General features: G+C 37.8%; 1 protein-coding gene, 1 non-coding gene and 1 pseudogene across 2 annotated transcripts; 1 reads left to right on the forward strand and 2 right to left on the reverse strand.

The window, feature by feature from the left end:
- Positions 1 to 2,151: 2,151 nt before the first annotated feature.
- On the reverse strand, positions 2,152 to 3,087 carry LOC103741265 (olfactory receptor 5AN1-like). Its single transcript, XM_008842024.1, has one exon. The coding sequence runs from the start codon at positions 3,085 to 3,087 to the stop codon at positions 2,152 to 2,154; it is 936 nt and encodes a 311-aa protein (XP_008840246.1).
- A 16,338-nt stretch (positions 3,088 to 19,425) lies between these two features.
- LOC103741266 lies at positions 19,426 to 20,372 on the reverse strand (annotated as a pseudogene).
- Positions 20,373 to 20,622: 250 nt separating this feature from the next.
- On the forward strand, positions 20,623 to 20,725 carry LOC115071870. Its single transcript, XR_003850933.1, has one exon. It is a non-coding gene; the product is annotated as a U6 spliceosomal RNA (small nuclear RNA).
- Positions 20,726 to 24,554: the final 3,829 nt, after the last annotated feature.

Below are 24,554 nucleotides of genomic sequence, written 5' to 3' on the forward strand. Positions count from 1 at the left end.
GGGATGGGACAAAAGCCCTTCCGGAAGCCATGCAGTTGTTAGATGAAAATCCCAGTGCTGGGGGCACGGGGGTTGCCCTCCATGAGCTATTGGCCAGGGGGTCCCTTAGGAGTCCCCAAAACAGTAATGACCATTGCCAATAATGTTAGTTATACACCAGAAGTGGATGGTTAAATCATATTTCTGAAGAAACGGCATGATGTGAGCATGGGAGAGGGAGAAATTAAGTTTGGACTAAACTGGAAACTCCCTGCTGCTGGATGGGTAGCATTCATAGTGCCAGAAGGCACTATGCAGATGACTTGGGGAAGATTGTCCCCTATAATTCTCCTCAATGACAGACCCCATGTGCTGCACAATCTACATGCCAGACAAGACGTTTCTGCTGGTACAAAAGCATCTAATGTATGTACAACCAGCAAATTGTACATACTACTGCTCCTAGGGGTGGAACACACATCTGGTACTGTAAACCAGGCCAACCCCCTGTGGAAGGGGAGGTTATAGGCCCCAGTGGGGAAGCCACTGCAATTGTTTTGCTAGATGGATGTGATGCACCTGCTAAAGTACTGTCCAAGCATTTGTGTTTACACCCATAGGTTAAGTTATTATAGAAGCCACTGTTTAGATGTTCTTGCTTCTTGCTGTTTGTGTTTTTATAGTAGATGGAATCCCACTGAAATGGGCCAACAGCCCATGGAAAACAGCTGATGCAAAGGCCTGAAAGTTCAGTGCCTTGCCACAATAGGAGAAAGATCATCCCACATCTATTACCTCCTCCAAGACTCAGGGACTTTTGCAGAAGAGGTTGGCATAAAGAATGTAAGAGCAGGAGGAAGGAGCAGAGTGTTACCTGAAAGTGTCCCCCAAGCACTATGCCAGTAAGCTACAGTCACACCTCCTTCCCATGCTCATCAAGGAGTTGAGGGGGAAGTCAGTGACCCCTCCTACAAAATCAGTCAACCTTAGATGCATGAGGGCACTGGCTAAAGATATATAAGCCAAGAACATCAGGCAGCCCCTCTCTCACTATTTTGTGTGGCTGTTGGTAAGTCACAGGATCTATGTTTGATTGTGGACTTTCCAGAACAGGTCAGGGACCACTGTTGAAGAGGGTGTGGAAAGATTGTAAAGCCAGGTTTGGCCCATGAACAGAGGGAAGCACTGGCTTTCAGGCCACTGGAATCTTTCACATATGAACATATGGCAATGGTGGCATCAAGAACAGGATCCATGCCAACTCAATCAGACAAAGGCCCAGAATGGAGCAAGAGAAATAGGTGGCAGTTCAGCAATTATTGGAGACTGATCACTACTGGATGAGGGAGCGTAGGCCATAGCAATAATCTCTAGATAGGCTGAATAGACTCCAGTGGATGAATTTGCACTGATGGACATCTGGGTACAAATACTTGACTGGATATGGCTTAACATGTATAGCAGAACACACACAGTTTGGTGGGGGGAAGTCTAAATTTGAAGAAGAACTATTGTATGAAATGTACAAAAGTTCAATAAATTTTAAATAAATAAATAAAACTTATGTAAGTTTCCATGGCAGTCATCTAGAATATGTTTTGTTTGAACCCAAATAATTCTCAAGTTCTTTAATCTCCCTTACACTATAAATCTACTTAAATCAGTTTGTACTATATTATACCTAAAATGTAAATGTTGGTAATTATATTAGTTAAATTCATTCTTTCACAGTTTCACAGGTGTACACACATACATAAGGCATTATAACCACTCTCACCCCCACCCTCTCCCATGTCTTCTACCTCTGTCTATTCCCCTCTTCCTGACAAATCTTTCATCACCATGATGTCTATAGGTTAGTTTTATAATCACTGAGCTTCTACAGGGTGGTCTGTGTCCATGGGTTGGAGCTATGCTCTGGAGCCTGGTGGGCTCATCACTGGGCACACAACTGAAGAACTGATGTTCCCTCTTTCAGAATCTACCAGTAACCAAATGAAGATTTTCATTTATATTTTTATTTATGAACCTTGGAGTCCAGTCAGATATGATCAAACATTTCCTTATTATTTCTCTTTACAGCTTTACCACTACACTAAAAAATTTATCTAGAAACCCCATAGTGAGTCTCACAGGACATAAATGTCAAAAATCTCAGAATCTGTGACTTTATCAGGTGCCTGTTTTCTTCTGAAATCTTTTCATGGCAACTTGGATTTCCTTGTTCCTCAGACTGTAAATCAAGGGGTTCAACATGGGATTCAATACAATATAGAACATAGAAGTGAATCTGTCAAAGCTGGAGGAAACACCAGAGCTGGAACGCAAATAGACAAACACACCTGAAGTATACAAGAGAGAAACAGCTGTCAAGTGAGAAACACACGTGTTGAATGCCTTGGACCTGCCTTTAGTGGATGTGATTTTCATGATGGACAAGATTATATAAACATAGGATACCACAATAATTAAGGCATTCATTATCCCAAAGATTGTTGCTAATATTGCAAGCAGAACTTCTGCAAAGAAAGTGTCAGTGCAGGATAAATGAATGAGTTGGGATACATCACAGAAGAAGTGCCTGATGACATTAGGTCCACAGAAGTGGAGCTGCAGCAAGGCACAAATCTGAGATAAAGAACATGTGAGTCCTCCCATATATGATCCCATCACCATCCGAACACAGATGGTGGGTGACATGATGGATGAATAGAGCAGAGGATTACAAATGGCAGCATACCTGTCATAGGCCATGGCTGTCATGAGGCAAGATTCACTTGTCGCCAACATTGAAAAGAAGAAATATTGAACTGCACAGCCCACAACGCTGATGGTTTGCTTTTCTCGGAAGAAACTGAAGAGCAGTTTAGGGACTGTGGAGGTGACATAGCAGAGGTCTATAAAGGACAGGTTATTGAGGAAGAAGTACATGGGGGTGTGGAGATGTGGATCCATCCTTATTAAAACAATGAGGCACAGGTTCCCGGTCAGAGTCATGATGTAGATGAGCAGGAATATGATGAAGAGCAGTGCTGTGATTCTCGGGAAATCTGAGAATCCCAGGAGGATGAATTCAGTGATCTCAGTAATATTTCCTCCTCCCTTCATTGCCTCAGTGCTTCTAACATGAGAAAGGAGACAAGAAACCATGTTGTTGACCCAGGTAAAACTATATCATTACCATTTTCTTATCATCTTTTTTCTCTAAGGAGCCTTGAGAAGTGACTTACTCTCCTTCTGTGGGAAGACCTCAGCCTTTCTTCCCCAGTTGTCAATAAGAATCAACTAAGCATCTTGATTTCCCAATTACTGCAAAGAATATCATGAGGTTGAAGAAAGATCTTTAAAAATCAGACTACAATGCAGAATTCTGATTTGAGACTAGACCCACATAGTCACTTATTCCTGCAGTGTGTTTAGTTGGGCATCTATGTAATAGTCTCCATCTATTGTAAAAGAAGTTTCTTTACTGAGTGTTGAAAGTGACACTTATTTGTGAATAGAGGATAAGAATTTAGAATAGAGCAAGAAATTGCTTTGGTTTAGGAAAGTGGCTGTAGTAGGTTCTCCTCTAGCATCTATGGCCACATACATGTAATGAGAATAATCAAAGAGGAGGACAAGAAATTGAGAGGGACATGTATGGAGGAGGAGTTGGAGGGAGGAAATGGCGGTGCAGATGAGGTAAATACAGTACTGATGTGTGAAATTTTCAAGAAAATTTTTAAAAAATTTAAAATTATCCAAAAAATCAGTAATTTATTTAAATTAATCCAACAAATTGTTGTCATAAAAAACTGTTAGTGATCAATGATTGAAATTAATGACTTTTCCATAACAATTCTGATATTAGTGGCTGGGGAGATGATTCAGTGGGTAAAGAGCCTGCTAAGCAACCACCAAGACTTGACTTTAATCCCCAGCTCCCACATTAAGCCTGGACTTCAGAGATGAGAGATGCATTATTATTCTCTCTACCCCTATGTTCTGCTATGTCCCATGAACCTTGGTGTAGAGGTTTCATAGTAGATGTGACACTTTGAGCTGAGCATCTCTCAAACACTAATTCTCTGTGTTTGACCAGTTGTGGACCTCTGTGTTAATCTCTCTGTGATACAAAAAAGAAGCTTCTTTTATTTCTCAACTCTCATTAGAAAATCTTCCTCATACAACAGGGGGTGATTAACACAGAAAGCCACAACTAGACAAAATGTAAACAATAAGGGATTGCAGAGTGTATGTACCTGGATAGGACTCCTATATTAAAACTCTGCCACCCAGCACTCAGAGACCACTGACTATTGTGGAAGATGGGTTAGAAAGACTATAAGAGCCAGGGGTGTCAAATTACCACAAGGAAACAGAGTTTTACAGGTGCCTGTGAACTTGTCATATGAATTTATAGCAATGGTAACAGCACACACAAGTATCATGCAAACTCAAACTAGAAAAAAAAAAAAAACAGCATAAAACTGAGGAAATGGATAGAAACCCAAACCTTATTCAAGGAACTATTGGCAGCTGATCACTGTTTGGTGAAGAGAGTGGATATTTTTTAAGTGAGTGAGGTTAGATAGGCTGACAGGGTCCAATGAATGAACTCACACTGAAGGACATCTGGAGATACAATCTTGATTTGATAGATGTTAATATATGACAGAATGCATGAAATATGGTGGGGCCTATGAGGAAAATGAAGATAGGGGAATGTGTACAAGTATTATTAAGATGTATTATATGAAATGCACAAAAATAAATAAATAATATAGTTTTAAAAAAAGCTAGACTTCATAGTTCACACTGGTAATCCCACTGGTAATCCACTGAACCTTGGGGTCCAGTGGCCATCCAGCCTAGCCTAATAAGTGAACCTCATGTCACAGTGAGAGACCCTGTCTAAAAAATCATTGCACATGGCTACTGAGGAATGACATCCCAGACTGTACTGTATCCTCCACCTGCACATCCATACATGCAGTAACACACACATAGCCTCCTCCCCTCCCTGATACACACCAAGAAATAAGACAAAAGGACTCCTGATATTCCCTACAGAACTTCCATTTCATATTCATAAAAGTATATATGGTATTTTTTAAGATAAATTTAAATGATTTCCCTCCAGGATTATCTTAGTAGATAATTAAATCTTACTAATCTTTAAGGAAAGTTATTTAGATCATTCAAACTAATTTTTCAGCTTTGTACTTACTGTATCTCCAAACTGGAGCATAATATCATCATTTATAATTTTGATATGCTTTGGTGAAGCAGGAGCATGTGTGCATAGTCTTCCTTGGGCAGCCTTCACAGGAAGTGCTCCGAAGGGGGTGAGCAAAGCTGACTACAGTCCCCAAAGATTTTCTCAATATTACAGTCTTTTGCTTCCTGGTAAACATCATGGACACAGGCTGAAGGGTTCAGACTTACAGAGATGCTAATCTCCCCCATGTTCTATTAAATTATCAGAAGTGGCTCAATGCACTTAACTTTGTTACTCATTATCATGTGAGAACAGTAAAAGGCGACAAACCGCAGGCTATTAGAAGAAATGGATGCCACCAACCAGATCACAGTCAGTGTTCAGCAGATGTTGGTTACCATCTCTAATCGCAGATGAGCAATCATGAATGATGGCTGTATCTATGGATAGAAATGCCAGGGATGTTAGATGTTTCTTCCCTTTGGGTTACATTTCTGAAACCTCTCTCATCAGCCCTGTAGACAGAAGGCATCATTACCTCTGTGTAGGTGTCTATGGAGATCCTCTGTTCATGAAGGTCAAATTCTCCAGGGCCATGAAGATATGTTCAGCCTTAATCAACTTCTGTTTAGTTTGTAATCAATTGGATCACAAGGTCAAGGGCCAGCCAGCATCAACTATAGCCTGTCTTGATGTAGAGAAAAGATCAGATAGGTGTTACATCTCCAAAATTATAGAGAGCTATAATTATTGCACCATCAACAAGTTAGGATTCACTATCATTTTCATCAGAAATAACACTCGTTGGCTATGCTCCATGCCTAGACTGTCCTTCCTTGGGATGAAAGAGACCCTCAGTGATGAAAGACAAAGATAATTAAAAGATGAACAAAGCACTTTCACTTTTAGTTACTAAAAAGTAATATGAACTTTGACAATAAATTATCCTTATACTAACAGTCAAAATCAAACAAAAAATATTGTAAATAAATGTATGTACTGCTATGAAATTGCCATGTGAAATGTTACAGTGTCACAACAACATGGAAAAAATCAGCACTTGCATAAATGATATGGAAGACCTTACTGTAGATAAAAATCTTATTGTAGGATGAAACATATATGAATGTATATAATGTTGAAGTAGAAAATACCTCTCAGAAACATAGCACAAAAAGAAAAATATGATTTCACTGGAGTGAAATTGAATATAAACAACCACCATTTATTTTTTAAAAGGGCTATACAGTAAGTACCATGATAAAATATATGTAATGAAACTACTGGAACACACAAAATGGTTTTAGTTCTAGAGTAGAAGAAAAACTTGTTTCATATAATTTCATTCCTTCATCCTATCCTACTCTCTTATACATACACACACACACACACACAACAAATGAGTCATTTAAAATATTAGATATTAAATATAGTAAAGGATTCTGGGGATGTTTTACTGCTCAGTGTCAATCATCATAGCATAATTCAATAAACATATTTTTGTAGTTATAGTGCTACATTTTACATTTTGATTTTTTTACATGTAAAAGTATTTTTGTTGAACTTTTGTGATTTTCATTCAATATAATTTAATGATGTTTAATATCTGGTCAGCTATACCCCCTCGTCTTGACCCCTTCCCAATTTAATGTACTCTATTATATAGATAATAAGGCCCATAGAATCTAATTTGTGTCTCCAAATGTCTATCGAGGTGGATTCATCCACTGGAGCCTGCTTAATCTACCAAAACTTTCATGCTTGAAAAAGACTGTCTCTGATCACAAGGAAACAGAATTTTTTGACAACTGATCAGTGACTCCTATGAACTCACAGCAACAACAGCATGCACAAGTCTCAGGTTTAAAAAAAAATCCCAGCATACACATGAGGAAGTAGGTAAGAAACTCCAGCCCTGCATAAGGAAATTTGGGGCAAGAGATAGATGCTGCGAGGGAAAGAGGAATTCTCATTTTGATTTTTTTTAATATTTTATCTATTTTTTATCTTTTTGAGAGAGGGTCTCCCTGTAGCCCCAGCTGTCCTGGAACTCACTATGTAGACCAGGCTGGCCTTGAACTCAGAGATCCACCTGCCTCTGCCTCCCAAGTGCTGGGATTAAAGGCGTGCACCACCACGCCCAGTCCTTATCTATTATTTTTATTTTATACATATGGGTTTATGGCAGCAGCAGCATGTGTGGAACTGCATTCATGTCATGCAAAGCCCATGGAAGTCAGGACAGGACACCAGATCCTAACTGGAGTTAGGACATGTGTTAGCCACCATGTGGGTGCTGGGAATCAAATTGGGTCCTCTATGAGAACAACAGTGTTTTTAACCACTGAGCAATCACTCCAGCCCCTCATTTTGATTTTTTAATTATATTTACTTGTTGGTTGGGATAGCAAACACCTTTAATCCAAGTACCCCAAAAGAAGAGGCAGATAGGTATCTGTGAGTTTGAGGCCAGTCTGGTCTATATAATGAGTTCCAGCTACGCCGAACTACAAAGTGAGACGATAAACCCCACAAATTACATTTTTCATTTTGCATGTATATGTGCATTCACACTGTGCAAGACATAGCATTCATGTGGAGGTCAGAGAAAAAAATCTCTCCTCCTACCATGAGGTTCCTGAGGATTTGGACTAGGGTCAGTCCTGGGGACAAATGCCTTAACACACTGAGCTACCTACCATCCCACAACAATCATATTAAAGACACTAATAAAATTCATTTTCTCACTTTTAGAGAGTGTTTTCTTTTCAACTGCATGGAAAGACAATCTTGCAGTAAATTTGAAGAGTCTAGTATCTTAGTTATTATAACATTTCATTATGTGAACCTCCTCATTACAAGTTGGTAGAATAAAACTTCCAGTCTTTTAAAACACATTAGAGGAAGGAGAAAATATATAATCAAATCCAGCTTCAGAAATGAACCTAAAAATATCACATTTTTGTTTAATATTAATTATGCTTTCATGAACTTCAGACTCTTGGTTTATGCTTACGGTGATGCTAATATAATGCTTTAGATATCTAGTGTCAGATTTAAAATAAAAATATCTTCAAATATTCAGTTTCACAGAGAATTCTACTAGATATCATGAATTGGATCAATTCACTGAAAATAAGAAATTCCTGATCTACTAGCTCCCTAAATTCCATGACTGTTTTACTGTATTCTGGTGACTGGCCAGCTGTGCTTGAAATATTCTGTAAAACACACTAATCGTAGAAAAAAAAGAAGAATCAGGTCTTTTCCCTGTATTCACAACACAGTTACCTTGCAGTTTTATTTTATTACAATTTGACAAACTAAAGAGAAAAATTCTACATATATAAACTCTCTTTGAGGAGCATTTTGCATGAGTTTGCCATCTCCCAAGCAGTCTGGAGTGGCTGGTGAAAAGACTAGTTGGAGATTTGACTAGGCAGAAATTGCTATTCAAAACTCTTTCCAATTCTAGACTAATTAAGACGTGACCACCTTGAGAAGGTGTTTGAGGTCAAGCACAGGTAAAGCTGAAGCTGCTGTTCAATAAGAACTCAGAAAAAGAAGCTTCTACAGAACAATCAGACCAGCACATCTGGCCTGGAGAGGGCATCTCTGGTGTCTGTGCTGCCCAGGCTGGTGTTTCTAGACTCCTAGGCTAAGCAAGAAAATACGGCTGTATGGAGTATGTTCATGGACTGATGACTCTGCATGAAAAATCTAACTTCTCATAAATCATGAATCAAAGAACTTTCCTTACATGGAAATGAAATTACTGTGATATCCAAAGCAAAGTCTGCATTACAAGAACTAATTAAGTCTCCCTCAGGTAGAAAAATAATTTGGGAAGTGGTCACACGTGTTTTGATCTTGGGAAATTCTCCCTAAAGTCAGTAAATTACACTTTTTTATTCAACTCATAAATACTAATTTTACATTGTATTAGGTTTTATACCCACTTTCACATTCAGTTCTAAATAATCCTATTATTCCCATTTTATGTTTAAAATAAAGAAGATAAAAAGCTCAAGATCAAGGTCAAATATGTATGAAATTACGGACCTAGAATTCAGCACCATCAATTAACCATAGGAACGTGTTGAAATTTGAGAGTATTTTTGACAGACCAGAGAATTTCCATAAAGAGAAAAATAACACAAGGAAAAGTCCTAAGTGGAAGGTGAGGGAGTGAGGAGAAGGAAATAAATAATGGGAAATGTAGATTCAAAACTGCCTCTTCCCGTGGCATTTAGAAGAATCGCTTACTGAGAAGTACGGAAGTCAACATCTTCTGTGTTTTCTTCTGATCTTGATCAAAATCCAAGGAGACAGAGTTGCCAAACATGAAGATAGCTTATTTATTTATCAAAGAAATTTTTCTGTAGTCTTATTGCACTCCTCGGTGGTTCCTTTTGGCCACAAAACTGGCTGTCAATTCACAGCAGGAGAGATGGTCACACTGGGATCTCTTATTATATCGTTGAGAGCAGAGTTGGAAGGAGGAAAGCTAATTACAGAAAAGACACTCCTCGCCTTTGCTCTCTGGTGTCTGGTTGTTGTCGAGTGGTTGTCCCAGAGCTACTGTCCCTGCTGGTTTCAGGCCCTGAGCTGCCATGTCCCTTCTGAATCCAAGTTCACTTTCCCTAGTCTTATCATGATAACGGGATATACTTTGTCTTATCACCCTTGTAGTCATTTGAACTAGAGAGGACACAGAGATGACTCTAGTTCCAAACTCTCAATCTGCAACTGGAGAACCTGAAACCAGAGATGGTCAAGATAGTATAAACAGCTAGTAGTAGCACTGATTAGTAATAATTAATTAGCTGTATATACATTTCACTACTTATTAAGCACTTTTCATTTCTGACATATACATTTTCTCAAACTCTTGATATGAATCAACAGGCACAATATCCCTGCAAAGTAGATGCAACATTTTTCTTATGCTATTTTTATGGCTATAGCTCTGTAATACAGTTTGAAATTTGGTATAGTAATCCCTTCAGCACTGCTCTTTGTGCTCAGGGTTGCTTTGGCTATCCAGGGTCTTTTGCATTTCATATGAATTTTATGATTTTTTTTCTAATTCTGTGACAAATGTCATGGGGATTTTGATTGTCGTTGCATTGAATCTATAAATGGCTTTTTTAGAATGGTTATTTTCACAATATTAAATTTTCCAATCCAGTATTTGGTATCATTTGTTCTCTTGATCTTACCAGTCTTACTGGGGTACAATGAAATCTTAAGGTGGTTTAATTTTCAATTTCCTAATTACTAATGATGTTGAACACTTTTTAAGATATTTCTTAGACATCTTTATTTCTTCCTCTGAGTACTCTCTGTTTAGATCTTTAGCCCATCTTTTAATTGGGTCATTTGTTTTCTTGATTATTTTTTTTTTTTTTTGGATTTCTTTATATATTTTGGATGTTAAACCTCTGTCAGACGTGTCACTGGTGAAGATTTTTTTCCCGTTCTGTAGGTTCTCTCTGCACTTTCTTGATTGTTACTTTTGCTATACAAAAACTTTTTAGTTTTATGAAGTCCCGCTTGTTGATTGTTGACCTTAATTCCTGAGTAATTGGTGTCTGATTTAGAAAATCCTTTCCAACACATATATCTTGTAGGTTATTTGCCAATGTTTTCTTTTAATAGTTTCAGGGGTTCAAGCCTCACATTGAGGTCTTTGATCCACTTGGAGTTTCATTCTTCTACAGGTAGATACCCAGTTATGCTAGCACCATTTGTTGAAGATGATGTCTTTCCTCCATTGTGTGTTCTTGGCACCTTTGTGAAATATCAGGTGGCTGAAATTGTGTGTACTCAGGTTTGGGTCTTCAATTATGTTCCATTGATCTATGTGTTAGTTTTTCAGCTAGCACCATGCTGTTTTTATGACTATAGCTTTGTAGTATACTTTGAGATCTGGTCTAGTAATCCCCACCACCACCCCCAGCATTGCTCTTTGTGCTCTGGGTTGATTTTGCTATACAAAGTCTTTTGTGATTTCATAAAAATTTAAGGATTTTTTTCTAGTTCTGTGATGTATGTCATAGGGATTTTGACTGGGATTGCATTGAATCTATATATTGCTTTTGGTAAGATGGTCATTTTCACAATATTAATTCTTCTAATCCATGAACATGGGAGGTCCTTCCATCTTCTGGTGTCACCCTGAATCTATTTCTTTAAAGACAGAATTTTTCTTGTAGAGATCTTTGGTGGTTTAAATGAAAATGTCCCCTATAGGCTCCAAGTATTTGGACATTTTCTCCCTAGATGATGGCACTGTTTTGGGAGGTCTTAGAAGGTGTAGCTATCTTGGAGGAAGCATGTCACTGAGGGTGGACTTAGAGAGTTCTTAAGCCTTGCCAGATCTCCAGTTCTCTCTTGCTTCCTGTGCCTGCATGATGATGTAAGAGCTTAGTTTCTGCTGCTCCTGCTCCAGCCACCTCCAGCCATCATGCCTCCGTGCCATGACAGACTGTAATTCCAATCATAAGATCAAATAAACTCTTCCTTCTATAAATTGCTTGGGTCAGTGTTTCTATCACAGCAACAGAAAAGTGACTAATACAAGATCTTTGATATCTTTGGTAAGGTTTATTACAAGATTTTTAATTTTTTAATTTATATATACATATATATATATATATATATGTTGTGTGTGTGTGTGTGTGTGTTTGGCTATTGTGCATGGGAAAGTTTCTCTGTACTCTTTTTCCAATTTCTTGATACTGGAATACAGAAAGGCTACTGATTATTATAGATTAATTTTGGAACTTGCCACTTTACTGAAATTTTTATCAGTACTAGGATCTTTCTGGTGGAATTTTTTTAGATCTTTTAGGGATAGTATTATATCATCTGCAAAAAGGGATAATTTGACCTCTTCTTTTCCAATTAGTACTCCTTTAATTTCCTTCTCTAGACTTACTCTTCTAGAAAGAATTTCAAGTGCTGTATTAAAAAGGAGTGGAGATAGTGGATATCCTTGTCTGGTTCCAGATTTTAGTTGGAATACTTCCAGTTTTTCTCCATTTAGAATCATGTTGGCTGTGGGTTTGTTGTATATAGATTTAATTATGTTGAGGTGCGTTCCCAACAGTCCAATTCCCTTTAGTACTTTTATCATGAATGCATGAAATACGCAGGGTCTGTGGTCGAGAATTATAGGGGACTATTCTCCCCCAGGCATTGGCATGTTACCATTTTTCATCATGAAAGCCATCCATTCAGTGGCAGGGACTTTCCACCTTAATCCAAGCTTGATTTCTCCCTCTCCCGTGTCTTCAGCATTAGGGTTTTTCTGTCCACTTCCAGTGTACAACTAACATTATTGGCAATGGCCTTTAATGTTTAAGTAATCTCTAATGTCCCTCCGGCCAACAGCTCATAGGGGGCAACTCACTTCTGGCACTGGGATTTTCCCTTAACAACCATATTGCTTTTGGAAGGGCTTTCTTCATCCCCGTAGGGTTCCCTCTCTGCTTAAGTCATTTTTTTTTTTTTTTTACTGTGTATCTGGAGAATTTTCCCCATTTATTCCCATAGTTCTTTGCACAGTCCTCCTTTCCCCCTCCCATTTAACTATCCCCTTTTTACGTAGTTCTCCCTTAATAACACCTTTATCCTACTATTCTTCTCTCTCAGGTTCCTTCTTTTCCCTTACCTCCATGTTTTCCATAAATAATCCTGGTCCCTACAGTTGCATCAAGATATGCACTCACTTAGAAGGATTTGGTGATAGGATCCACAGATGAAGGAGAGAATACATTTTGTTTTTCTGAGTCCGTGTTATTTCACTTTAGTATAACAGTTTCTAGATCCATCCATTTACCTGCAAATTTTATTATTTCACCTTTCTTTACTGCTGACTCGAACTCCATTGTGTAAATGTACCACGTTTTCATTAATCACTCATCAGTTGAGGGGCACTCAGGTTGGTTCCATCTCTTAGCTATTGTGAAAAGAGCAGCAGCAAACAAGGTTGTACAAGTGTCTATGCAATAGGATGAGTCCTTTGGTATATGCCAAGGAGTGGTATAACCAGATCATATGGTAGTCTCATCTGTAGTTTTTTAGGAGTTCTCCACACTGTTTTCCATAGGGGTTGCACAAGTTTGCAAGTCCACTAACAGTGAATAAGCACTTCCTTTTCTTCACATCCTCACCGGCATTTAGTATCATTTGTTCTCTTGATCCTAGCCACTCTGAACTCTGTTTGGATCTTCAGCCCATCTTTTAACTGGGTCATTTGCTTTCTTGTTTCTTGCTTTTTATTTTTTTGAGTTCTTTATATATTCTGGATGTTAAACCTCTGTCAGATGTGTCACTGGTGAAGATTTTTTCCACTGTGTGGGTATTATCTTCACTTTCATGATTGTTTCTTCTGCTGTACAGAAGCTTTTTATTTTAATGCAGTCCCACTTGTTGATTATTGAACTTAATTCCTGAGCAACTGGTGTCTGATTTAGAAAGTTCTTTCCTACACCTATGTCTTGTAGGTTACTCCCAATGTTTTCTTCTAATAGTTTCAGGGTTTTCCATTTCACATTGAGCTGACTTTTGTGCAAGGTAAAACATAAAGATCTAGATTCCTTCTTCTACAGGTGGAGATCCAGTTTTGTCAGCACCATTTGTTGAAGATGTTGTCTTTCCTCTAGTGTGTGTTCTTGGCACCTTTGTCAAATATCAGGTGGCTGAAATTGCATGGTACTCAGGTTTGTGTCTTCAATGATGTTCCGTTGATCTATGTGTCTACTTTTGTGCCACTACCATGCTGGGTTTTTTAACTATAGCTTTGTAGTAGACTTTGAGATCTGGTATAGTAATCCCCCAACATTGCTCAGGGTTGCTTTGGCTATCTGGGCTCTTTTGTGCTTCCCTAAGAATTTAAGGATTTTTTTCTAATTCTGTGCAATATGTCACAGGGATTTTGACTTGAATTGCATTGAATCTATATATTGCTTTTGGGAGGATGGCCATTTTCACAATATTAATTCTTCTAGGCTGTGAGCATGGGCGAGTCTTCCATCTTCTGATGTCTTTCTCAATCTCTTTAAAGATTTAAAAATTTCAGTGTAGAGATATTTAATATTTGGTCAGGTTTATTCCAAGATATTTTATTTTTTGCAGATATTTTGAATTGGAACGTTTCCCTGTACTCTTTCTCCAATTGCTTGTTATTGGTATAAAGAAAGGCTATTGATTTTTGTAGATTAGTTTTGTAACCTGCCATTTTACTGAAAATGCTGATCAGTTCTAGGAATTTTGGGAACTTTTGAGTATAGTAACATATCATCTACGAAAAGGATAATTTGGCCTCTTCTTTTCCAATTAGTGCTCCTTCAATTTCCTTCTCTTGTCTTATTGCTTTAGCAAGAGGTTCAAGCACTGTATTGAAAAGACATGGAGAGAGTGGACATCCTTGTCTGCTCCTGAGTTTAATGGGAATGCTTATAGTATTTCTCCATTTAGAATGATATTGGCTGTGGGTTTGTTTATATAGCTTTAATTTTGGTGAGGTATGTTCCCTCCAGTCAAATTCCCTTTAGAACTTTTATCATGAGTGCATGCTGAATTTTGTCAAAAGCTTTTTCGGCATCTATTGAGATTACGATATGGTTTTTGTCTTTGAGTTCACTTATATGACTGATGATGTTTATTGACTTGCATATATTGAAACATCCCTGCATCTTTGGAATAAAGCCTACTTGAGCATGGTCAATGATCTTTTTGCTGTACATCTGTATGCAGTTTGCAAGTATTTTTTGAGAATTTTTTCATCTGTGCTCATTAAGGATATGGTCTATAATTTTCTTTTTTTGGATGTCTTTACCTGGTTTGGGTACTAGAGTAATGTTGGCTTCGTAAAAAGAATTTAGGAGTTCTCCTTCTCTTGCTACCATTTTGAATAATTTAAGTAGTATTGGTCGGAGGTATTCTTTAAATATCTGGTGGAATTCTGCTGTAAATCTATCTTGGCCTGGGCTTTTGTTAGTCGGGAGGCATTGTATTACTGTTTCAATTCCTTATATGTTATGGGTCTGTTTAAACTGTTAATCTCTTCTTGGTTTAACTTTGGTGGTTCCCATGATTTTAGATATTCATCCATTTCTTTTAGGTTTTCAAATTTTGTAGAATATAGGTTTTTAAAATATTCCTTTATAACGTTATGGATCCTTACAGTGTCTATTGTGATGTTCCCCCTTTCATCTATGATTTTGTTGATTTGGATTTGCTCTTTCTTTCTTTTGGTTAACTGTGCTAAGGGTCTCTCTATCTTATTTATCTTTTCAAAGAACCAGCTCTTAGAGTCATTGATTCTTTTTATTGTTTTCTTTGTTTCTATTTCATTGATTTCTGCTCTGATTTTTGTTATTTCTTCTCTTCTGCTGGGTTTGGGTTTCATTTTCAGCATCTTGAGTTGCAGTGTCAGGTCATTTATTTGGCTCTTTCTTAAATTCTAATATAGGCACTTAGGGCTATAAGCTTCCCACTTAGGACTACTTTTAAAGTGTCCCAGAATTTTTGTTGTGTTATATTGTCTTTTTCATTTAATTCCAGGAATACTTTATATATTTCTTTCTTAATTTCTCCTTTGACCCATTCTTCATTCAGGAGTGTGTTAATATCCATGAATTTGTGCAGTTACTAGGGCTTCTTCCAGTGTTGATTCTAAGCTTTATTGCATTGTGTATTGATAGAATGCATGGAATTATTATTTCAATTTTTTGTAATCATTGAGGTTTGTTTTGTGCCACTGGATGTGGCCAATTTTGGTTACATTCCATAGGGTGCTGAAGAGAAAGTATATGCTTTGGTGCTTGGGTGGAAGACCTGTTAGATGTCCGTTACCTCCATTTGAAGATATTGTTTAATTTAGATGTCATTCTGTTTATTCTTTGTCTCATTGACCTGTCTAATGGAAACAGTGGGGTATTCAAGTCCCCTACCATTAATTATTTGAGATTAATCTATGTCTTAAAGTCTTGTAGTTTGGTTTTTATGAAGCTGGGTGCACCAGAGTTTGATGCATATATGTTCAAGATATATGTAATATCTTCTTGATCAATTGTTCCTTTGATCTCAATGAAGTGAACATCTTTATGTCTTCTGAGTAGTTTTAGTTTGAAGACTATTTTGTCAGATATTAGAATTTCAACCCTTGCTTGTTTCTTAATGCCAATTGCTTGGAATAATTTTTTCCATCCTTTTGTCTTAAGGTAGTTCCTGTCTTGAAGGTGAGATGGGTTTCTTTCAGACAACAAAAGGATGAATTTTGCATCTTAAGCCATTCAACTAGCCTGTGTCTTTTGACTAGGGAGTTCAGTCCATTGATATTTAAAGTTATTGAAAGATGTGTATTGGTTCCCATCCTTTTAATTTCTGTTTGCAATTTTGGTCTAACTTTATGTTTCTGAAGTTATACCTTCATTTAGTTTCTCTCTGTAGCCCTTTGGATATAGTGGTTGCTTTCTTCAGCTCTTTGTATTGCTTCAAGTGTTTTTGAAAGGCTGACTTTGTGGACATGAATTCTTTCCACCAATTTTTGTCATGGAAGACTTTTCTTTCCCCTTCAACTCTAATTGACATTTTTTCTGGGTAAAGTATTCTGGGTTAGCATCTAGGGCCAATAGATCTGGGAATCTGGGAATACTTTGGTCCAGATTGTTCTGACTTTCATACTTTGCATTTAGAAGTCAACTGTAATTCTGATGGTTTTCCCTTTATATGCGGCTTGTTGCTTTTCTTTTGCACACTTTCAGCATTCCCTCTTTTCTCTGTAAGTGCAGTGTTTTTACTATGATATTCCATAGGGAGTTTCTTTTCTCATCCTGTCTATTTGGTGTTCTATGTGTTTCCTGTTTTGTATGGGCATATTTTATTTAATTTTTGGGAAATTTTCTTCTATAATCTTGTTGAATATCTGGTCAATATAATTATCCTGAGATTCTTCTCCTTCCTCTATGCCTATGATGCATAAATTTGGCCTTTTCATGGTGTCCCACTTTCCTACATATTCCATTCCTGTGTTTTAAATTTTTTTCAGACTCTTTGCATGAGTGGTCCAGTTCTTCAACTTCATCAACTTGTCTCAATATTCTGTTTTCAATTTTCATTCATTTTATTGATGAGGCTTTCTCCTGTTGTTTTCTACTTGGATTATTGAGTGTTTCACTTCCTTCTTCATTTCAGACTAAGCTTTCTTCAATATTTCTATCTCTTTTGTGAATTCAGTCAGAAGTTTATCCCTATCTTCTTTTAGTTATTTGATTGTTTGTGTGTTCTTTAAATTTGTTGAATTCTTTGATCCTGTTTATCACTGTTCCTTTAAATCCTGTGTCCTGGTTCATCTCTAGGTCTTCACATTGTAGAACTCTACTATAGGACTGTTCATGTTTGGTGGAGACATATTACTTGTGTTTTTCATATTATTTTTTCATTATGATTTTGGCATGTTGATTTCTTTTGGTGTTTGTGATTTTGGTGAGGCTCAAGCATTCCTTTGTTGAGTGTAAGTCTCTTTCCATATGTATACTTAATGTGCATTGGTTATTTTATTATTAGGTTGTAAAGCTTCTTGGTCTAGATTTCAGGTTCTCTCTTTCGATTTTATACTGGAGGGATCAGATGGCTCTAGTCCAGCTACTCAGGAATTTCCACACAGGCCAAAGTCAGGGGAGAATCAGATGCTCTCAGGCTTCCTCCTAAGGTCTGGGCACCTATAGCCAGCAGGCACAGCACAATTTGAAAAGTTTTCTAGGTGGAGGCTGAATTCAGGTAATCTCAGGCAGTCCGCAAAGGTCTGGGCCCCTACTAAAAGGCAGAAAGCTTAGCCTGGGAGAAGTCACAGTGGCTATAGGTGGTCCCAATATAGGGTGATGAACACTGTGTGATTTGAAATTCTCACTGTAAAGCAGAGGCCAGATTCAGGCACTTTCATGCAGTCTGGAAATTTCTGGGTCCTTACTAAAGGGCAGAGAAGCCTAGCCTTGCAGCAATGGGAGGGCCCAGTGTAGGGGGGGATGGGCAAGGAACAATTTGGAGAGCTCACCACCTTGTGGAACTAAGAGGGTAGTCCAGGGATCTGGGGTACTAAGAGAAAAAACAGGTCTCTGTCTTAGGCTAGAAGGAGAACAGGATGTGAGATGGTATAGACTGAAGTTGTTCAGCCTACAGGGAAGTCAAGGCACAGTGGGTGGGATCAGGCTTAACCAGGGAAAAAGACTGGTCTAGGAAATCCAAGGCAAGTTGGGAGTGAGGGGACAGCCTTTTGAGGGTGCTAACAAACTAGGCTGAAAACTTGAACTGGTCTGAGTGCAGATAATCAGGACTCAATGGGTGTATCCAGAACAAGTGGGTAGTCCAGAAATCTGGGTTGCTGAGAGCAAAAGCAGGACCGTGCTCAAGGGTCGAAGGAGAACAGGATGTGGAGTCAGGGACAAGCTCCAGGTATTTAACAGTTTGTCCACAATTGGTGGTGCCATTTTGGGAGGATTAGTATGTGTGGCTATGATGGAAGAAATACATCACTGAGGGTGTGATTTAGCCCTGCCTCATTTTCAGTCTCTCTTTCCTTGATTCCCGTGTCTGTTTGATGATGTGAGCCCTCAGCTTTCTGCTCCAGTTACCTCTTGCAGCCATGCCTCTCTGTCATGATGGACTCTTATTCTTCTGGAACTATAAACCAAATAAACCCTTCCTTCTGTATGTTGATTTGCTCATTGTATTTTATTTATCACAGCAACAGAAAGTACTTACTACACCGTTTCTTCTTTAAAACTGCACTTTAATGACAATACCAATTAGCACCTATGTATAAGAGTTCTGAAAAGCAAACCATGTAATCAGTTCTTAGAACATAGAAGTTCACAGGGACCTCGTACATTCAACACAGCATAATAACACTACTCTCAAATGTTATCAGCAATTTCTGATCATGGCTTCTTGAGTGCATCTGAACTAATCAACAGGTCAATCTATGTATTGTTGTGGCAATACCCTCTGATCTATCCTAAGAAGATGCTGTCATATACAAAGAGCCATGTAATCCAGGGGTGGAAAGAGAATCTGTTTACGGAAATGTTGTTGGCTATTGATTCATATTGGAACATTGAGTATTTCAAATAATTGTTTCTTCTTCCAAAGTCTCATGAATTTTATAGTATTCCAAATAAGCACAATTTATTGTAGACGATGGTGATTATGACAGCTTACAAATGTCAAAAATCTCAGAATCTGAGACTTTGGCAGGTGCCTGTCTTCTGCAGCCTCTTCATAGCATCTTCGATTTCCTTGTTCCTCAGATTATAAATCAAGGGTTTCAATATGGAACTCACTACCGTATAGAACAAAGAAGCAAATCTGTCAAAGCTGGAGGAAACCCCAGAGCTGGAACGCAAATAGGCAAAGACACCAGAACCATGGAAGAGGGAAACAGCTGTCAGGTGAAAAGCACAGGTGTTGAATGCCTTGGACCTGCCTTTAGTGGATGTGATCTTCATGATGGACAAGATGATATAGCCATAGATATCATGACAATTAAGGCATTCATCATCTCAAAGACTATTATTATTAAAGCAAGGAGGACTTGTGCAAATAAAGTGTCAGTGCAGGAGAGATATATGAGCTGGGATATGTCACAGAAGTCCCAGATGATATTAGGTACACAGAAGTAGAGCTGCAGCAAGGTACAAATCTGAGGTAAGGAGCATGTGATTCCTCCCATATATGATTCCACCACCATCTGAACACAGAGGGTGGGTGACATGATGGATAAATAGAGCAGAGGGTTACAAATGGCAGCATACTTGTCATAGGCCATGGCTGTCATGAGGCAAGCTTCACTCGTCACCCGCAGTGAAAAGAAGAAATACTGAACTACACAGCTCACAAAGATGATAGTTTGCTTTTCCTGGAAGAAATTGAAGAACAGTTTAGGGACTGTGGAGGAGACATAGCAGAGGTCTATGAAGGACAGATTACTGAGGAAGAAGTACATGGGGGTGTGGAGGTGGGAATCCATCCTTATTAAAACAATGAGTCACAGGTTCCAGGTCAGAGCTGTGATGTAGATGAGCAGAAATATGATGAAGAGCAGTGCTGTGATTCTGGGGAAATCCGAGAATCCCAGGAGGATGAATTCAGTGATCTCAGTAATATTTCCTCCTCCCTTCATTGCCTCAGTGCTTCTAACATGAGAAAGGAGACAAGAAACCATGTTGTTGACCCAGGTTAAACTACATCACCATTTTCATCTCATCTTTTCATCTAATGAGCCCTGAGAAGAAGTGAGTCACTATCTTCTATGGGAACACTCCAGCCTTTCTTCTCCAGTTGTCAATAAGAATCAATTGAGCATCTTGATTTCCCAGTTACTTCATGGAATTTTATGAGGTTTAAAAAAGCTCTTTAAAAATCTGAATGCAGTGCTCACTTCAACAGCGCATATACTAAAACTGGGACGATACAAAGATTCACATGACCCCTGCAAAGGATGACACACAAATTCATGAAGCATTGAGTATTTTTTTAAATCTGAATGCAATGCAGAATTCTGATTTGAGACTAGACACCACACAGTCACTTATTCTCTACATTGTGATTAGTTGAGGATCTGTATAATAGTCTCCATATATTGCAAAAGAAGCTTCTTTACTGAGTAGTAAAGCTTAACTTATCTGTGAATAGGGTATAAAAATTTAGAATATAGTAAGAAAATGTTTTGGTTTAGAAAGTCACCAGAATAGGTTCCCCTCTAGGGTATATCACTGTGTGCATGTAATGAGAATAATCAAAGAGGAGAAATTGAGAGGGGACTGTACAGAGAAGACGTTGGCAAGAGGAAAGAGGAGGTGGGAATGAGGTAAATACAGACGTGACATGTGAAATTCTCAAGAAAATTCTTAAAAATTTGAAAATAATTTAAAAATCTGAAATTTCATTCATAATCCAAGAAATGTTGTAATAAATAAATGTTAGTGATCAATGATAGAAATTAATGACTTTTCCATAAGAATTCTGATATTTTTCAGGGGGGATGACTCAGTGGGAAACACGCTTGCTAAATAAACACCAGGACTTGAGTGTGATCCAAGATCCCACATTAAAGCTGGACTTGGTGAGAGTTGAGGGATGCATTGATATTCCTTCTACCCCCCTCCTCCATCATGCTATGTGCCATGAACCTTAGGTGGAGAGGTTTCATAATAGATGCATCACCTTGGGCTGGACATCTCTCAAACACTCTCTATGTTTTACCAGTTGTCTAATTCTGTATTCGTCTCTGTACGATGTAAAAAGAGGCTTCTTTGATGTTTCACCTCTCACAGGAAAAGCTTCCTTATGCAACAGAGGTGATTAACAGAGAAAGCCACTACTGGGCAAAATGTAGAAAATAAGATTGCAGAGTATGTGTCTCTAGATATGGCTCCTATATTAAACCTCTGCCACCTGGAACTCAGAGATCATTGTGTAAGATGGTTTGGAAAGACTGTAAGAGCAAGAGGTGTTTGATGACCACAAGGAAACAGAGTTTTCCAAGGGCTGGTAACTTGTCCATATAAACTTATATCAATGGTAACAGTATGCACAAAATCCATGCAAATGCAAACTAGACAACAACCCAGCACAGAACTGAGGAAATGGGTAAGAAGCCCAAAACTTTTCAAAGAAACTATTGGCAGCTAATAACTCCTGGATGACAAGAGTTGGTCTTCTTTAAGGGAATGAGGCTAGATAGGTTAAAAGGGTCCAGTGAATGAACTCACACTGAAGGACATCTGAAGATACAATCTTGACTTGATAGGCCTTAATACATATGAGAGAATGCATAAAATCTGGTGGTGGGGTACGGGGCAGGTGAAGACAGGGGAAGGTGTCTAAATATTATTAAGATGTTTTATATGAAATGCACAAAATTTCAATAAAATATACAAATATAATTTTAAAAATCTTAAACTTGGTAGCTCATGCTTCTAATCCAAGTCCTAAGACAGAATATGCTTAGGACTCTCTGGCCAGCCAGACTTGCCTAATAAGTGAACCTCAAGTCACAGTGAGAGACCCTGTCTCAAAATTTATTGGGGATGACTCCTGAGGAATAACAGCCCAGACTGTACTGTATTCTCCACCTGCATATTCATATATACATTAATACACACATAGCTTCCTCCTCCCAACCATGAAATAATGACAAAGACTCCCAATATTCCTTAGTCATGAAAGTACATGTAGTATCTTTTTAAGATAAATTTAAATGTTTTCCCTTCAGGATTACCTTAGTATGTATTTAAATCTTATTCATTAATCATTAAGAAAATTTATTTAGATCATTCAAATTAATTTTTCATACATTATTCATTTACTGTATTTCCAAACTGGAACATAATAGCATCATTTCCATTTCTGACATGTTTTGGTAGAGCAAGCATGTATGCACAAGTCTTCCTTGGGCAGCCTTCACAGGAAGTGGCCAAAGGAGGTGAGTATATCTCGCTATAGTCCCCAAAGATTTTCTCATTATTAGGATGTTTTGCTTCCTGGTAAATATCATGGATATGTGGTGAAGGATCCAGACTTTAAAGTGCTGTGAATGTCCACATGTTCTATTAAATTATCAAAAGTGGCTGAATGTACTTAATTTCATCTACTCACTATCATTTGAGAACAATAAAAGGCCACAAACTGTAGGTTATTACAAGAAATGGATGTCACCATCCAGATCACAATCACCATTCAACAGATGTTAGTTACAATCACTGAACACAGATGAGTAATCAGAAATGATGGCTATACCCATGAATAGAAACACCAGGGATGTTAGATGTTCCTTGCCTTTGGAATACAGTTACTGAAACCTCTCTCATCAGCCCATAGACAGCAGGCATTGCCTCTGTGTAGGTGTCTATGGGGACCCTCTGTTCATGGCGGTCACACTCCCCAGGGCCATGAAGATGTGTGAAAACTTTATCAACTTCTTTTTAGTTTGCCTGAAAATTGGATACACAAGATCAAGGGACAGCCAACATCAACTATGGCTGACCTTGACGTAGATAAAAGATCAGATAAATGTTACATCTCCAAAATTTTGTAAAGATACATTTTTTTGTAAATCAATAATTCAAGATTCCCTAACATTTTCCTCAGAAATAATACCTATTTCCTATGCTCCATGTCCAGAAAGTCCTTCCTTGGACTGAAATGGATAGTCAATGATGAAAGAAAAAAGATAATTAAAAGATGTACAAAGTACCTTCACTTTCAGTTACTAAAAAATGCTTTGAACTCTGATAACTCATTATTCTCAGAATAACAGACAAAAATCAAATAAACAGATCTCAAAATAACTTTATGTGTTGGGATGAATTTGCCATGTGATATGTTACAATGTTCTATCAATATGGAAAAAATCAGCATTTTCATAAATGATATGGACAACCTTACTCACTGTAGTTAAAAATCTTACTGCTGATGAAATATATATGGATTTATATAATGGTGAAGTAGAAAATACACTTCAGACAAAAAGAAAAATGTAATTTCACTGCAATTAATTAGATAAAAAGAAACTCCCGTTTACTTTTTGAAAGGGGAATATAGTAATCATTATGATAAAATAAATGTAAATAAACCACTGGCAGGTGCACAAAATGGTTTTATTTGGATAGAAGAAAAATTTATTTTACAGAATCATTTCTTCATCCTATCCTACTCTCTTACACACACACACACACACACACACACACACATGCATGCACATAACAAATGAGCCATTTAAAACACCAGCTATTAAATGCAATAGATGATTCTGGGGATGTTTCATTCCCCTTGACAAGCATCATGTGTATTACACTAGCATAATTCAACAAACATATTTTTTGTACTTATTTCATTTTTCATTTTGAATTTTTACATGTAAAGTCTCATTAATTTTTATTAAAGTTTTGTGATTTTCATTCAATATAATTCAATGGTGTTTAAGATCCTCTCCCTATGCCCACCTCCCCTCACTGCCCCCCTTGCCCTATTGAATGTACTCATACATACAATAAGGCCTTCTAGACATTTGTCTCCAAATGTCCTTCGGTGTTGGTCCAGCCAAGAAGCCTGATTAATCTACCAAAAGTCCCATGCTTGAAACAGACTCCCTCTGACCACAAGGAAACCCTGTTTTCCAGATAGCAGCTCATTACTCATAAGAACTCACAGCCACAGTGACAGCATGACAGTGTTCACAACTGTTAGGCAAGCTCACAACAGAAAAAAAAAAATACATAGTCATGAGGCAGTGGATAAGAAGCTCTAACCTACATAAGATTTTGGCTGCTTGGAGAAAGGTGAAAATACACACACACACAAA

Source organism: Nannospalax galili, unplaced genomic scaffold, assembly GCF_000622305.1.
Source record: "Nannospalax galili isolate Female #2095 unplaced genomic scaffold, S.galili_v1.0 scaffold580, whole genome shotgun sequence".
Classification (NCBI taxonomy): domain Eukaryota; kingdom Metazoa; phylum Chordata; class Mammalia; order Rodentia; family Spalacidae; genus Nannospalax; species Nannospalax galili.